Source organism: Macrotis lagotis, chromosome 1 (genome assembly GCF_037893015.1).
Source record: "Macrotis lagotis isolate mMagLag1 chromosome 1, bilby.v1.9.chrom.fasta, whole genome shotgun sequence".
NCBI lineage: Eukaryota > Metazoa > Chordata > Mammalia > Peramelemorphia > Peramelidae > Macrotis > Macrotis lagotis.
The window spans coordinates 582044611-582062286 of record NC_133658.1 but is presented as its reverse complement, the minus strand read 5'-3'; the positions used below and the strand labels follow the sequence as shown (position 1 = coordinate 582062286).

General features: G+C 38.1%; 1 protein-coding gene across 9 annotated transcripts in view; it reads right to left on the bottom strand.

Annotated features, from left to right (window-relative positions):
* Positions 1 to 17676, bottom strand: part of RUBCN (rubicon autophagy regulator) — a 90302-nt gene that overhangs the window by 24741 nt on the left and 47885 nt on the right. For all 9 annotated transcript variants that reach the window (XM_074214740.1, XM_074214734.1, XM_074214732.1 and 6 more), the window contains exon 2: positions 7182 to 7335. In XM_074214740.1, the coding sequence (XP_074070841.1) occupies positions 7182 to 7220 (39 nt within the window). In that variant the 5' untranslated portion in view covers positions 7221 to 7335. The remainder of the gene's footprint in view (positions 1 to 7181; positions 7336 to 17676) is intronic.

The following is a 17676-nucleotide window of genomic DNA, read 5'->3' as shown; positions in this document are numbered from 1 at the left end:
AGATGTCATCTTGGTTCCATGCCAGTTGTAGTGTTGATATACTAAGAGAGAACAAGAGGTATAACCTTCATTTATATCACCAAGGACACCTTATATTATACCTTAGAGGAATGTTTTGTCCTTCATTTTCAAAGACCATGACATCAGGGAAGTGATGCCATGCCAAGCACATGAGTTGGATCTAAGTGGAGGGTGCTGTGCTAAGTCAGCCTCACTTTCTCCTCCAAAGCCATCTGGGTCCAGCAGCCAGATATGAATCAGGACGACTGGAGATGGCCCTGGATGTGAGGCAATCAGGGTTAAGTGAGTTGCCCAAGGTCACACAGCTAGTAAGAGTCAAGTGTCTGAAGCCAGATTAGAACTCCTGTCCTCCTAACTCCAAGACTAGTGCTCTATCCACTGTGCCACCTAGCAGACCCCATCAGGTGAATACATGCCTGCTGGCTTGTAAAAGATCATACTCAGGGGTGGCTGAGTTCAAATCCAGCCTCAGACACTTAATAATTACCTAGCTGTGTGGCCTTGGGCAAGCCCCTTAACCCCATTTGTCTTGCAAAAAACTAAAAAAAGAAAAAAAAGATTATACTCAGAGGTGGTGGGCAGCACCAGACTGAAAGCCAAAAAGAGATAGCTTCAATTGGTCCCCCTCTGCAGCCAAGCTATCAAGGACAGAATCAGGTTTTGTTCATTATCTTGTCTCTTGGATGTTTGCTTTTGTGGACTGGAAATTCAAGATCTAAGTCTTGTAATGGAAAAGGCCTCAAAATACATTGATACTGGTCTCTTCTGCCTACTTGGCAGGAGGCAATAAAAGCAGTCAGAGAATCACACCCAAGTACAGTCAGGCTTCTGGCATTTGTCTCAGGCCAGGGCAGCACTGCCACCAGATGACCTTGAGTTAATAATTTGACTCCTTGTGCTCTGGTTTCTTCTTTTAAGGAATAGGAAAAATTTAGATTAGAAAATTCTATTCATTCTATCTAATCACCTCTGGTACCTCTGTCCTAGGATATTTCTAGTCTATATTACAGAGGAAGGTTTCTTTCTTTGGAAAGAAAAAGAAGTAAAAGGTAAAGGAAAAGAGGGAAAGAAGGCTCTGGGGGCCCTAGGAATAACCCTGAGGTCAAAGCTTACCATGAGCTCTTAGCTACTTCTCCCTAAGACCCCTCTACTTGAGAGCCAATGGAAGACTTAAGTAGGATATTTCATTCTTTCTCTTCCCTCTCCATGCTAAAACCTTGATGCCCAGAATATAGAAACCTAAAGAAGTTTGAGACTCTAAGTCTTCCTTAATAAGGAAATGAAAAAGGGAACCAAAACTCTTGACAGAGAACTAGCAAAGGAATATGGAACAGCAATGATTTGGTTCACATCTTTTATAAATTTCCCTTCTTAGGACTGTATTTATTATGTTTCATGTCTGGAAATGAAAGTTGAGACAATTTTGCTCAGTTTACAGTCAGCGCTGATTTTAGGATTTTTGTTTTTTATAAGAAATGATGTATACATTTCTCAATGTATAAATAAACTGACTTCAAAGGTGTTATTAATAATAAGTAATTCAAAAGTGTTATTAACAATAATAAGTAATTTTTGCAGGGCAGTGGGGATCGGGTGGCTTGCATGTCACACGGCTGGGTGATTGTTGGGTTTACGAGGCTGGATGTGGACTCGGGTGCTCGTGGTTCCAGGGCTGTTGCTTCATCCATTGTGCCACCTGGCCATACCTACAATTATTACTATTATTATTTTTTTATTTTAATTTTTTTCCTCTCCCCTTTACTTTTTTTGCCCAAACAAGTCTATCTATATTCATGGGGGAGGAGGAGGGGTATTTTGTTTACCTGTAAACAAGAATATTTTATTGATGTAAAAAAAACCATCTGTACAAAATGAGAATAAAAAAGTAAAGAAAAAAAGAAAAAATAATAAGTAATAATAATAAAAAGTAATGCTAATGTTTTACATGAACCACATCATTTTCACTGGATATTTTCATACATAGTACTTTACTAATAAACATCCCCAACGTATGTCTCAATCCTGGGTTGCCAAATATGAGATAAAGAGAGGAGGAAGAGTCTTCCTTTGGTATTCACTGCAGTTGTGCAGTTCACTCACAGTGGAACCTCTCAAAGACTTGCTGGGTATTTCAATTATTTCCCTGGGAAACACTCACACTACTTTTATTAGGCTGGACTGAGAGTGAGCCAATAGTTGGCCTCTGGGACCATGAGATCACTTGCTTGCTTGGTCTCGCTATTCATTAGTCAGTGTTACAGCAAGACTACATCCTGGACTACGCCTTTCCTAGTTTCTTAGATTCTGATCCACTATTCTAGTGAGCCTAGACACACACCTACTCCACATTGTTCATCCCACTCTGCCACCCAACCTACTCTGTAGCAATTTCGTGAACCTCATATACTTTGCTTCCAAATAGCATGACTACATTATTCCTTCCATCATAACTTCAAGGATAAAGGGATTTTTTTAGATGATAGGGATCAAACATATATGAAATCCAAACCCTCTTTATTTTTCAGTTAAGGAGTCACTTGTCTTACCAAAGGTCACAAGTAAAAAATGAGTCAAGATTCACACCTAAATCTTCCTTCTCTATATCCAGTGTTTCTTACATTTCTCACATCTCTTCCATGGGGGCTCCCTAAGTAAATCAGTGAAGAACTGGTTGCTTTTGCCTGACCAAACCAGACATGCAATTTCAATGGAAATGGGCTCATTCTTTTTGATCTCCACCCAATATTGTTCCTAGCATCTCTGTTAATGATACCATTAATAACTTTTCAATTCCCAGAGAGAATATATCTATTTATTTTAAAATAATTTGTATTACAGGGCAAGTCATTAAAAAACAACCAAGGCAAATAATTTTGTCAAGTGAAATGATTTTACAATGTGAATTGGCCTCTAATCTTGGTGCTAGTGAACTCTAGATTTTGTTAAAAAGAATTTCTCAAAGTAAGTTTTCTTATAGTGCCATAAAAAAGAAATCCAGGCTTTTTGAAGATGATGAAGATGAAAAATTGTTATCTTTGCTAAGTATGGAAAGGTAAAAATTTTCCTGAGAAACTGATATAAGACATTTTTTTCCTGGCTTCAAATAAGCCTGAATCAGAAGAGACAAAACCCTTTATTGACTCAGTTTCTTTCCTCTGTTGATTATACTCAATTTATTTTGTCTATTATAGTTGCTGACATGTTGTTTTCCTTATTAGACTGTGAGCTCCTTGAAGAGACGACTGTTGGGACAGCTAGGTGGAACAGTGGATAGAGCACCGGCCCTGGAATCAGGAGTACCCAAGTTCAAATCCAGTCTCAGACACTTAATAATTACCTACCTGTGCAGCCTTGGGCAAGCCACTTAACCCCCTTGCCTTGCAAAAACTGAAAGAAAGAAAGAAAGAAAGAAAGAAAGAAAGAAAGAAAGAAAGAAAGAGAGAGAGAGAGAGAGAGAGAGAGAGAGAGAGAGAGAGAGAGAGAGAAGAGAGGACTGTTTCTTAACTGACTTTGTGTCTCCAGCACTTTAGCCCAGTGTCAGACTCATATTGGATGCCTGTAAGTAATGTTTAACATAATGATTAACATAAGGCTAATTTAACCTAAGGCAACTCTCAGACCAGTGGTTCAATAACTTTTTGATCTGAGGACCTCTTTACATTTTAAAAAAATTACTGAGGACCTAGAAGAGATTTTGCTGCTATCTATTGTTAGCATATAGGGGATATTGGGGGTGGGGGTGGAGCACTATGAGCTTGGAATCCAGTAGACTCATCTTCACTAGTTCAAATCTGGCTTCAGAAACTTAGGCAAATTGCTTAGCTCTATTTGCCTTAGTTCCTCATCTGTAAAATGAGCTAGAGAAGGAAATGTCACTATATGAGAAATTAAAATCAAGAAAAATAATATTTTCATGAAAAATAACTAAAATGGGGCAGCTAGGTGGCGTAGTAGATTGAGCACCAGCCCACAAGTCAGGAGGACCCGAGTTCAAATTCGACCTCAGACACTTAGTAATTGCTTATCTGTGTGACCTTGGGCAAGTAACTCAACCCCATTGCCTTAAATAAGTAAAATTAAAAAATATAAAAATAACTATATCCCCCCCCAAATAGTGAGAATGACCCTATTTTACATATTTTTGTGGATTTCTTTGATGTATGGCAAGCTAGAGAAGACAGAAGGTGGCTAAAGTTCCATTGCTTCCACTGCATTTAATTTATTGTAATGTTGTTCTGGTTGAAGTCTATGAAGAAAATCTGTCCTCATAACAACTATGCTAATGGAAAAGAGAGGAATATTTTAATTGGAAAATAAGGTCCCAGTATTATTATATAGTTTTGAATTCAATGATCCTCTGAAAGGGTCCCCAAGATTACACATTGAGAACCATTTCCTCTGTATTATTAAAACCCTGTAGCATTTTGCTGATGAAGTCATTTTTAGATCTCTTTTTTCCAGAGGCATCTTACTATATATTGCTTTCTTGGTAAATCAACTACTATTTTCTATATCCTATTCTGAGAGTAGTAATACTTTTAAAATGGGGCTTTAAATTCAAAGAGAAGGGGATCTAGTATCATGGCACTACTTGGAGGAGAAAAACAAAGGAAGAAGAAACAGGACAAGGGTGACATCTCATCACTAGAAAGTCTGGATCAGTTTTTTGGGGGCTGTACCACTGACTCTCAACAGTGAAAACAGTTTCTGGAAGCAAAAGACCTCCGTCAGATGTCAACTCTGGCTCCATCTCTCACTGTGTTACCCTGAACAAGTCATTTAATTTCCCGGGGCTGCAGTTTCTTTAGCTGCCAAGTGAATGTGCTAGACTAGATCATCTCTGAAGTCTGATCTTACCAGACCTGTACCTGTGTGGTGGGGCCTACTCCTGTTCCTAAGGAGAATCTATTCTAAATAAAATTGTGAATTCAAGGGCATGATATGTTCTAAGATTTCATGATAATCACAGCAACCATTTTTAGAGTTTCTTATGAAGTTGTTTATGGAGAGTTTACAGCACCTAAGGAAGTTGTTTGTTTCAGGAACAGCAAAGAAACTAAATCTCAAGGGCTCCTTTCTCCCTCGCCTCTATTTCCCTATCTGTGAAGTTAGGAGATCAACATGTTTTCAGGTGATGGTGCTGAGCAGTTAACAAATTCAACACTTAGGTTAACTACAGTAATATAGTCTGAGGGGGACACACAAATACTTCAATTTCTTTCCTCTCTAGCCCTAAGTAAAAACTTATCAACTGGTCTTGTTCTTTGAAACTCAACCATTAGAAATCCTTCCATCTGTTTCCAAAATTCTGCTACCATTAAAACTCAAAAAACCCTGGAAATGAAGATTCCTAAATCTTTCGTCAGATATTCTAAAAAATGATAGTTAAGAATAAATCTTAATAGAGAAAAGTTTTTTTTTTTTAAAGAGAACAGGGGCGGCTAGGTGACGTAGTGGATAAAGCACCAGCCCTGGAGTCAGGAGTACCTGGGTTCAAATCTGGCCTCAGACACTTAATTACCTAGCTGTGTGGCCTTGGGCAAGCCACTTAACCCCATTTGCCTCGCAAAAAAATAAATAAAAATTAAAAAAGAGAACAGAACTTGTTGGGACTCTCTGGTGGCCATATAAAATCCCTACATTCTGGAGGCTGGGAGAGAGGAGGCACAAGAATATGAATAAATGAGAACTTATCAAAAACTTTCAATTTCTTATAGGAGGGACAGCTAGGTGATACAGTGGATAGAGCAGCAGCCCTGGTGACAGTAGGACCTGAATTCAAATCCAGCCCTACCACTTGATACCTACTAGCTGTGTGATCTTGAGCAAGTCACTTAACCCCACTGCCTTGCAAAAACCAAAAAAAATGAAGAAAAGTATGGGAAAAGATGGGGTAGAAAGAGGAACTTTGGAGAAAATAAACACTTGGAGGAAACTCTTTACCAATGCAAATCTGCTCTACAACTTAAAGTCTTGCAGAGTTCCTCGGGTCCTCAGAGATTCAATCATTTGAACACAGGTCTTCTGACAGTCTCTATCTACCTTCATCCTGGGACCTTACACTTACTTCACAAAAATTTACCCAGGATTAGATCCTTCAATGAAGAGCATGGTGTATCAAGGTTTATTACCAAGAATGGCAAAGAAGTCACTAGGTGGCACAGTGGATAAAGCACCGGCCCTGGAGTCAGGAGTACCTGGGGTCAAACCCGGTCTCAGACACTTAATAATTACCTAGCTGTGTGGCCTTGGGCAAGCCACTTAACCCCATTTGCCTTAAAAAAAAAAAACCTAAAAAAAGTATAAGTAAAAATTTGAAGCATGAACAAAAGAAAATGAACTCAATGATATTGGAACCTTGCGGGGAGAAAAGCGGCACTGAAAACTATTCTCCAAGTTTCAATCAAAAAATGATAAAGTGATAGGAAGAGTTCCTTGGAACATTAAAATATATTGCAACTACACCAAAGGGCGCAATAACATATCTCTAAGAACTCTCCTAGGCTGGTCTCCAAAGCAACTGATTGTCATCAAGGACTAAGAATGTTAATTCTTCTCTCTCACCAAGTCCTTCAGCTTTGAAAATGCATTTTCATGAAGATATACTCTAGTAACCTTGGCAAGGAAAGTATCAACAATTCACACAGCTAATTTTTCCCTTTACTAACTTGTAGACAATATATAAACATCTTAATTTGGGAACAGAGACTCAAGATTCTAATTCATTAAGAGTCAAGCAAAGAACATAGAATTCTAAGATGTAAAGGTATTCTCAAATAATATTTAAATCACAGCTTATCATTCAGTTCAATCAGATTGGTTTCAGAGCAAAAAAGGGAAAATGTCCCAAAATTAGATATAACTAGTTTTAGAATAATCGGAACGCTGTTCAAGTCAAGGGTCAACTCTATCATATTTTTGTCTTGTATTTTCAGTGTTATTTTAAGCAAAAAACTGCCATGTGATTTTAAGTAAAAAATATAGTTTTTGAACTGAGAACCTCTTGAATTAATTAACTTTCTGCTTCCCAGAGATTCAATTACCTACTTAGCCATTTTCTCCCTGCAAACTAACCCACTCACTTATAATGTAAGTCATTTTCCCTTCTTCCCAAATGAGTGTTTCTGTATAACTGGTAAACAAGAAGAGTCTCGGCATACCTGGTCACTGATGAGGCCATGATAAAGGATCCCCTTCATGTCTCTGCAAAGTCGCTCCAGACCTCCATATTTGGACCATACATTTGGATTGTTAGCTGACACCAAACCCTCTACAGTAGTCTTCAAATTACTTAGTAACTTCCAATGTTCTCTCCTGCAATGATATCAAATAAGCTATAGGTAAATTTCATTATATAAAATGATTATTACCTTAAGCCCAGCAATGGACCTGAGTTCCTCATCCTGCCTCAATGTCCTGTTACTATCTCTACCATTAACTTGTTACAGCCACACTCAAACATGATCAGGTTTGATTCAAATCCAAGAATAATTATTAATATTATTAATAATCACTATGATGACTATAAATGCCATGAATACATGACAAGCTTTATAAAAAATATTCACATCAATTATTCAATTTGACAAAAATCTAACAAAGTAGAGAATTCAAAAAAACCCCAAACATTTATTAGGTACCTACTTCTTGCAAGACACTGGAGATACAAAGACAGATACTACAAATCTTACTCTCAAGGAGCCTATTTTCTAATTGTTCAAATATATATTTGCACAAAAATTATGATGACAGGAAATGAGAAAAGAGTACAACGAATAAGTCATAATAAACTGAGTAACAAAAAATATGAGGAGGAAGAGTCCACTTTCACCTTGAAGGCCAAGATAGGCTTCAGGGGAAACAGTACCAGTGACAAGTCTTGGTGAGACGGGGGAAACAAAGAAAGGAAAGGAGAGACTTTCATAAACAGAAATCTAGCTAAGGTGGGAGGGGAGGAGTGTTCATTCCAGGTGCCAGGACTGATGGGAGCATGGAGACAGGCCTATATCAGAAAGAATAGTTTAATGTGGTTCATATGTAGGACATGATACGGTCTATAATGGCTGACTGGGATATGTTGTGAAGGGCCTGGAATGCCAGGAGCAGGAGGTATATATCTTCTGTGCCATTTAAGTTTCCATGGGTTGACATTAATGAGAAGTGAAACCTTCACAAAAGATGATTTTCTGACATGGTTATTTCTCCCACAGTAGTTTTAGCTTTACTATACTGTCCAAAGTTTATAGTCGTAATATTTTTGTACTGATAATTAGACAATCAAGGGAGGGTTTAGCTTTGCCCTACAGTTGAAAAGCCTTGGTGATATGGAAAAGAAAGGACTCTAAAAGGTCAAGGTCCTGATCTTACAATGACAGGTCACTGGGCTCACAAGGGATAGTGTGAATGGTGCTGTAGCACAACCCCCACTGTAATCAAACTTATGTGTAAGTCATAACATCACTTTTCTGTTGTCATGGTCTTCTTTGATACCCAAAGGACAAGTTACTAGTACCACAATCCTGTATCAATATTAGGTCTTGGAATTCAACAACAACAAAACAATCCCCTTGTAAACAATAGAGGCAACTATTTAAATACATCATTTGGATTAATTAGGGTCACATACATTTCCTCAGACTCAGAGAAAATAATTTAACACCTACTAAAGTTTCCATTAGGACTCCTAGGTAGCAGTGGATAGAACACCAAGTCTGGAGTCAGGATCTCCCCAAATTCAGATCTGGCTTCAGACACTTTCTAGGTGTGTGACTGGGCAAATTATGTAACCAACCCTTGTTGCCTCAGTTTCCTCATCTGTAAAATGAGCTAAAGAAAGAATGGTAAACCACTCCAGTATTTCTGAGATCATTTTTCTTTATCAAGTTAAATGCCTTCTTGTAATAATTCTCTATTCACATATAACAAATAAATGGGATCCTGTTAAAGCAAAGGCAAGGATGGAATAAAATTAAGAATTAGTCAACAAGCATTTATTAAGGACTATTAGTACACTTTAATCATTAAATGAATCCTGGAAAAGTGAAATGAAAGTAACAGAAGCTCAAAGTGGTAAGTGGACAGATGCAACTAAGCAGAAGGGAAGAGAGAGGACATTTCAGGAAGCAGGAACTATATGGATACTAGCATAGTTCAACAGTGAAAAAAGGTAGTTATCTATACCTTTTGATATCAACACATATATAAGGAAATGGTGGGAAAGATAAGGACAACTAGCCTGGCTGCAGCAATGCTGCTAAGAGCGGGAACCAACCCTGGAACTCAAAAATGTTCCATAGACCCTATTATCTCCTCAAGCTATTGGCCTGTATCTGTCTTCTCATTCTCACCAAGTTCAAAGAGAACTGTCTATACTCACTACCTTCACTTCTTCTTCCCCCTCTCCCTTTTACAATCCATGTCAAACACCTCCACTCTACTGGAACTGCTCTGTGCAGTTACCCATCGTCTCTGAAAGCCAAACCCCCCCACATTGGTCTTTATCTTTTTTTGACCACTCTCTGTACATTTTGATGCAAGGAATTGTGGACATAAGAGATGGTATGATTGGAAACAAATTTTGTAGAAGGAAAAATACTGAATGTGCCTATCTGGGGAACACCCTGTGGTTCAAAGTGACTCCATTTTTGAATGTGAATTCATCAAGATGGGAGTTGCCTTGGTTTTGTTCCCCTTCCTCCAGCTTCCAGTTTCCAGTCTACCTGACCTTGGTTACTGATGGATCAAGCTGGAACAGGCACAACAGGAAATGTCTTAGAAGTCCTGCACCTTGGGACAGGAAAAGACCTGCACTTGGCTTGCCTATTGGAGAATTCTGGAAGCCAGGTGCTAGACTACTCCTCACCCTTGTCCCCTTGTCCAACCCACTGCAAAAGTGCATTTGAGTCTGACTGAAAGAGAAGCTCTCTGTCTCCTTCACTGGATCTTCACTCTGCAAGGATAGGATCTCTCTCTCTCTCTCTCTCTCTCTCCTTAAAGTAGTGTCACATGTTCCAGATTTAAGGTCCACTGGAGAACCATGGGCCTTTATGCCTTGTGGCTGGACTAAGTCAGCCCTTGTGGCTATCTCTCTTTTCCCCCTCACATTCATCTCAGTCAGGTCTCTTGGCTATTTTCCCCCTTTCACTTTCTTTTTCCCTCAATCACCTGGCCTAGTCCTTTGCTGTTTAACCTGTCCTCAAGCAGCTTGCTGCTTCTCCAGGAGGAGAAAAGATTTTAATCTGTATACTTTGCAGGCCTGCATAATAAATCCAGAACAGTTTTTAAAACTTCATGGCTATATGTAAATTCTTTCATCTTCAAGACCTCTCAGTCTTAATTTGGAGATTATGGAAATCCTCGGTAACAATTTGACTGTTATACTCTAATTGTCCAAGTCCTCTTCTTTCTCTATACTCTCTTTCCCAGTGATTTCTTTAGCTCTCATGGGTTTATCACTTCCTTGCAGGTGATTCAGAAATCCATATATTTTGTCCAAGTCTCTCTTCTACACCTCCTCTTATACCCGACCCCTTTTCTCTATTCAGTTACCACATTAGTTCAGATCCTCATCACTTCTCACTTAAAACTATTGTATTAACTTCCAATTTGGTATCCATGGTCCATATAGCTGACAAAGTGATTTTCCTTAAGCACAAATCTGTGTCACTCCTCTATTGCCTCTAAGATAAAAATAAACTCATCGACCGGCTTTTAAAGCTCTTCAAAACTGTTCCCAATCTCTATTTTCAGATTCATTAGACTTTTCTACTCTTCCTGTAATATAGTCCAGACAAACTGGACTTTTCTCTGCTCCCCAAGCCATGGGGACCAACTCCCATCTTTGCACATTTGCCTGGTAAATACCTTTTCTTCACCTCTACTTCCCAGAACCACCATCTTCCCACAAGAGACAGAACAAGCACAAGTTCCTCTTGAGTGCTAGTGCCAACTTTAGTAATTTTATATTTATTTTGCAATTACTATGCATATTTTTTTGTAAATACATATTGCCTCTCCTGATAGAATGTAAGCTTTATAAGATCAGGGAGTATGGCACCAAAGTGCAAAGTCTTTGTATCTCAGTTTCTGATATACTGTGGGTAACTAAGAAAGACTTGCTGACTAGGGCAGACTCTGGAAGGTCAGACAGAGGCACTGAGTCTCATCCTGCAAGGGAGAGTTACTAACATTTTTGAGCAGAAAAACAATTTGATAAGGAGTGTTGTTTGAGGAACATGTGAAAGACGCATTTTTAGTGTGACTACCTAAACATGGGGAGCTCCTGGTGAAGGAGCTTCCGCTGCTCTTGCAGGGCAGTGGTATTCTTATAGTTAAGTTTCTGAAAGTTATGAGGGCATTCAAAGCTTAAAGGAATTGCTTAGGGCCACAAAAACGTAAGTTAAAAAACAAGACTTGAAAGCAGGTCAGATCTTGAATTTGAGTCATCCTGAGTCTCAGGCAGGCCTCCATCCATCTTCCAACTTTCATTTAGGTCAAGTGTTCTGTTTTTGTCAGGACTAATTTGGTAAACTAATGAAAATTATGGACCCTATCTCAAAATAGTATCTTTAAATGTATAAATATATAGAACTACAAAATAAATCAATTATATTTAAATTCAAGCAAATTAAAACAAGTTCACAGATTCAAGGTTAAGAACCCCTGTTCAGATAGTAAGAGGACATGATTGTAAAATCAGAGTAGTCAAGAGCAATAGGAGTGAGAAAAGAGAAAAATGCTAGGATCCAACTGTGTATAACAAGGGAGAGTTAATCTTCACATCAACATTCATAATCATAAGTCTCTTCAAAGCCCAGAAGAGCTTGTTCTGGGTAAGATGCATCACAGTCATGCAGTTTTTCAACAGCAGACCTATTAGGGGCAGCTAGGTGGTGCAGTGGATAAAGCACCAGCCTTGGAGTCAGGAGTAGGAGTACCTGAGTTCAAATCCAGCCTCAGACATTTAATAATTACCTAGCTGTGTGGCCTTGGGCAAGCCACTTAACCCCATTTGCCTTGCAAAAATCCTAAAGAGAGAGAGAGAGAGAGAGAGAGAGAGAGAGAGAGAGAGAGAGAGAAGAGCTATTAGTGTTTTATTTACTTCAATAATTTTCCCAAGGAGACCATTACAGTTTGTACACTTGGCATTTCTCAGTGCAATCTCTAAAGCAAGAAAAACTTGAAATTCAATGCAATTAGTAACAAAGATAAGAAATGGATTCTTTGAAGCAAGGGAAAAACAGCAGATGTGGATAAAAGAAGTCACAGAACTTGAAAAGAAAGTACTAAATTGCTAACATTGCAAGGTAACCTCTTGTCCCCCTCTACCATCCCTTTTGCCACATCTGTCCAGGATAATTTCTTATTTCTTTTTGGCAAGCTACTTCTAAAACTCTATAGAGAAGAAATGAAAATCCATTGAGATCTAAATACAAGTAAACTGATCACCATGAAGATCAAATATCCTCCACATTCACCTAACCACCTAAGCATAGCTAGTTTCAGCTGGTAAGACCAGTCTTTTCCAGGTTAAATCTGTTCAGAGCTTTAAGTGGGTGACAATAATAACTTAGCCTTAGGAGTTCTTGGCTTGAACCTGTGAACATATTTTTTAAAAAAATATCTTGAATATTATATTTCAATATAATTCTGTTCCTTTGTAATCCTAAATATTTTATGCTTTAAAAATGTTATTCTGAAAAAGGGCCACCAGACTGCTGAAAAGGTTAATTCATGACATCAGAAAGGTTAAAAAAAATCTTGCTTTAGATGAAATTACCTTGCATCAAATCAATCTTTATTAAAGAATGCTCAAAGACCCCATTATCAATATAGGCTGTAGTAGCTGTCTAGGTGTTCTAGTGGGGCAACAAGCTTTCTTTCTTCTGTAATAACCAAAATAAGTAATCAATGAGGGCAACTAGATGGCACAGTGGATAGAACAGTGGCCTTGGGGTCAGGAGGATGGGAGTCTGAATGCAGTCTCAGATATTTGCCACTCACTAGCTGTGTGGCCTTGGGCAAATCACTAAACCCTAACTGCTTCACATCCAGAACCATCTCTAGTCATCCCAAATCATATCTGGTCACTGAGCATAGCTCCCCTCTCTCAAATCCAATTCATGTGCTTGACATGGCATCACCTCCTCATGTCATGGTCATCTTGGAGAATGAAGGACAAACATTCATTATTATTATTATTATTATTATTATTATTATTATTATTATTAAGTAATCAATGCCTTAGCAAGTCTTCTTAACCTCTGTGATTAGGGAGGAGGAAATATGAGTGTATCAGTAAACAATTATTAAATTCTTACACTTAGCAACAGAGGTACAAAAAAATAAAGAAAGAAAAACCCTAAAAAAACAGCCCTGGTCTTCAAGGAGCTCAAATTCTAAAATGAGAAAAATGTAAGTATCTAAATTCACAGAAAATCTACAGAGTGAATGAAGATCTCGGATGAAAGGCTCTAGCAGTCGGTGAAAAGTGGAAAGGAGGTAAGATTTGGGCTGAGGAAGTCAGAAATAGAGGCAGTGGGAGGGCATTTCAGGCAGGGAAGTCAATCAGGGAAGAGGCAGAGACAAGAACTGGAGCATCCTTTGTGAGGGACAGGGAGTGGGTCAGAGTTGGATCTTAAGAGGATATGGAGTGGAGGAAAGTGTAAGAAGGCTGGGCAGACAGGAAGGAACCACAACATGAAGAAGTTTTAAATAAGGAATTTAAACACAGGGTTTAGACTTTGATTCTGAAAGAAAAAAGGCAATACAAAGCTTATGAAGCAAAAGTGTGATATGGTTAGAGTTCAGAACTTGGGTCAGTTTGAAAGCATTAGGCCAGAGGAGAGTCAATGAAGGCTGAACTAGAGTAGTGGCTACAAATTGAGAGGAAACATTTGAGAGACATTGAGAAGATATCAATGACAAAATCTGTCAACAGATTGGATGGAAGGTAAAAATAAGATGTTGATCTCCACACCTCTCAGATTGGTCAATTTGACTAGAAAGGAAAATGATGAATGTTGGAGGGCATGTAGGAAAACTGAACACTAATACATTGGGGTTTTTTTTAAGGTTTTTTGCAAGGCAAACGGGGTTAAGTGGCTTGCCCAAGGCCACACAGCTAGGTAATTATTAAGTGTATGAGACTGGATTTGAACCCAGGTACTCCTGACTCCAGGGCCAGTGCTTTATCCACTACGCCACCTAGCCGCCCATACATTGTTGATGGAGTTGTGAATTAATCCAACTTTTCTGGAGAGCAATTTGGAATTATGCCACAGGGCAATAAAAATGTGCATACCCTTTGATCCTACAATACCACTACCGGGTCTGTATCCTGAAGAAATCATGCAAAAGAGTAAAAATCCCTCAAGTACAAATATATTCATAGCACTTCTTTTTTTGTAGAAGCAAAGAATTGGAAATTGAAAGGATGCCCATCATTTAGGGAATGGCTAAACAAATTGTGGTATATGTATGTGATGGAACACTAATTGTCCTATGAGAAATCTTAAGGGATGGCATTTCAGAAAAACGTGAAAAGATCTGCATGAATTGATACTGAGTGAAATGAGCAGAACTAGAAGAACATACACTCTAACAACATGAGATGATCAAACATGATGGACTTGTTCATTTCAGCAGTACAATAATCAAAGACAATTTCTTGCCTTGTGATGGCAAATACCATGCATATCCAGAGAAGGAACTGTAGATTTTAAATGAAGACCAATGTTTATTATCTTCAATTAAAGTTGTCTTGTATATCATGTCATTTTTTCTTTCTAATGTTTTCTTCTATTTATGTCTCATAACATAATCAATATGGATCTATCTTTTAGCAGTTATAAATGTAGAGCCCATATCAGATTGCTTTCTCAAGGGGGAGAGGAGAAAAATGCTAAACTCAAAACCTTAAAAAAAGAATGATTGGTAAAAATTACCATTGCATGTCATTGGAAAAACAAATAAAATATTTAAAAAATAAAGCTCACTTAGATAAATGCAAAAAAAAAATGAGTTTAGGCGAACACTAAGGTTTCAAGTCAAGGTAATTGGAAAGATCATGAACCCCTGAAACATATAGGAAAGTTGGAAGAGAGGATTACTGGGGAAAGAAAAGATAATTCTTTTTTTGGACATGTTGAATCTGAAATGTCTATGGGATGATCAATTCAAGATATTCAAAAGGTAGTTGTATATGCCAAAATGGAGCTGATGGGAAGAGACCAAAGCTGAAAAACAGGCCTGGAATCACCCTCCCTGAGATAACAATTGAATCTATAAGGGTCATGAACATTATCAAATGAAATAATGCGGGGAGGGGGAAACTGTAATATGGGACTGACTACATATAACATGGATGAAGATACTGAAAAAAAATTGAATCAGACAGGTTAAAAAAAAACAGAAGAAAATAGTCACAAAAACCTAGAGGGGAAAGGAGCATCCAGGAAAAAAATAGTCAACAGTGTAATAAAAGAAGTGAAGGATGAAGAGATTGAGAACAAATCATTAGATATGGTGATTAAAAAATCATTAGGGGAGTGGCTAGATGGCACAGTGGATAGAGCACCGGCCCTGGAGTCAGGAGTACCTGAGTTCAAATGCAGCCTCAGACATTTAATAATTTACCTAGCTGTGGGGCTTGGGCAAGCCACTTAACCCCACTGCCTTGCCAAAAAAAAAAAAAAGAAAAAAAAAGGAAAAAAAATCATTAGTAATTGTGGAGAAGGCATTTTGAGTTACATGATAAGGTTGGAAGTCATTAACAGGTTTAGAGATGAATGAAAGGAGAGGAAGCACCTATGTGGATATCTTTTCTCAAGGAAAAGGTGAGGGTGGTTTGGGCAAATTAGGCCTCTTTCCTCAGAAGGAGAAAGAGGAACTTCGAGACAAAACAAACAAGCAAACAAAAAGAATGAATGTTAGAATAGGAAATTTAATCTTTACCAAAGGAATATTTTCATTTAATTTACCTGTAATTGGGGTATTCAAAAGGTGCCTGGAACCATACCCAGAAACTAACTGCATATTCCTGATAGAAGTGAAGCAGTCAAGAAGAATGAAACATAGTTTTAGACATGACCAATGTGAGTATTTGTTTTGCCTATCATTCATAAGAGTTGTGCCACCTCCCCCAACCTAATTGAGGTGGGGGGGGAGAAAAATAAATTGCTCAATGAAAAAATTATTTTTTTAAAAGGTACATGGAGTCTTCCTACTCTAAACTGGTTCCCTTTACCCCTTTTGAGAATAAAGTAGTACTAGCCCTAAATACTGGAGCCTCTTGGGTCTAGCCACCAGTTCTGAGAAGGACAGGTCTTCCTGGGACTTGTCTAAAATAATTTCCTTTCATAGACTAGAACCTCTGGATGGCGTGGTGAAACTAAATACATATATCCTCGATGTATGTGTGATCTTCCAGTGATTTGTATACTGTTATAAATTTAAGGACTGTGAGGCTGTATTTTCATTCCTTATGATCTTCCAACAGATCAATTCAAATCTTTTCTTATAAAATGTATTTCAGGAAAGAGAATCATTTGAAACCCTTGGACACAAAGGTGGAAAATACCCTAAGGATTAGATGTTGGAAGATGCCATCTTATCACCACTATTCTTTGGATTATGCTCCAGAAGAGAGAGAGAGAGAGAGAGAGAGAGAGAGAGAGAGAGAGAGTGTGTGTGTGTGTGTGTGTGTGTGTGTGTGTGTGTGTGTGTATCATACCTCCATATCATGTAAAATGCTTCTTATACAAAGATGGTATATTCCATAAATGACTACTGAATTCTTTTCAAATGAACCACATGATGTGACTCAAGAAAGAATGATTTTTTTCATTCTAATCCTTTTTTAAATTTTTTCCAATAGCATGGAAAGTAGTTTTCAACATTGATATTTTTACAAGATTTTGAATTCTGTTTTTCTGTCTCCCTTCCCTTCTCCCTCTCCATGAGAATGAGCAATCTGATATAGGTTATACACGTACAATCAGAACATATCAAATATTCTCTCACTCCTCTCTCTCATTATAGAACATAACTGCTTTCCATTAAAATACTTGCCCGTCTCATCCATGAATTGTTCATACCATTTAGATTCTGGAAACTCAGTGTGACTCCACAGGTCGGTACTGAGCAACAATTTCAGCAAGGAGAAATTATGCAGAAGAGTAAATTGCAACATGAAAAAGATAAGTCTGAAATGTAGAAAGAAAGGGAAAAAAAATCTATTTCCAAACAACAGGATTCCCAGGTGAAGAAGAGAAGGAATATAAAATCCTCAAAATGAACAGAATAGGGGGCAGCTAGGTGGAGCAGTGGATAGAGCACCAGCCTTGTAGTCAGGAGTACCTGAGTTCAAATCCGGCCTCAGACACTTAATAATTACCTAGCTGTGTGGCCTTGGGCAAGCCACTTAACCCCACTGCCTTGTAAAAACCTAAAAAAAAAAAAAAACGAACAGAATAGCCACTCTAGAAAGGAAGAGAAGATAGGAGAGGAGACATATGGGACAAAGGGAGAATTAAAGTTCTTAAAGCAACTTTCATTTCCTCCTTTGTGGCATCTAGAAGATATGTTCATTCTTGCTGGTGACATGGATACCTCATGACTTCATTATTTGTTAAGTCTGAGTGCTATCTGACATAC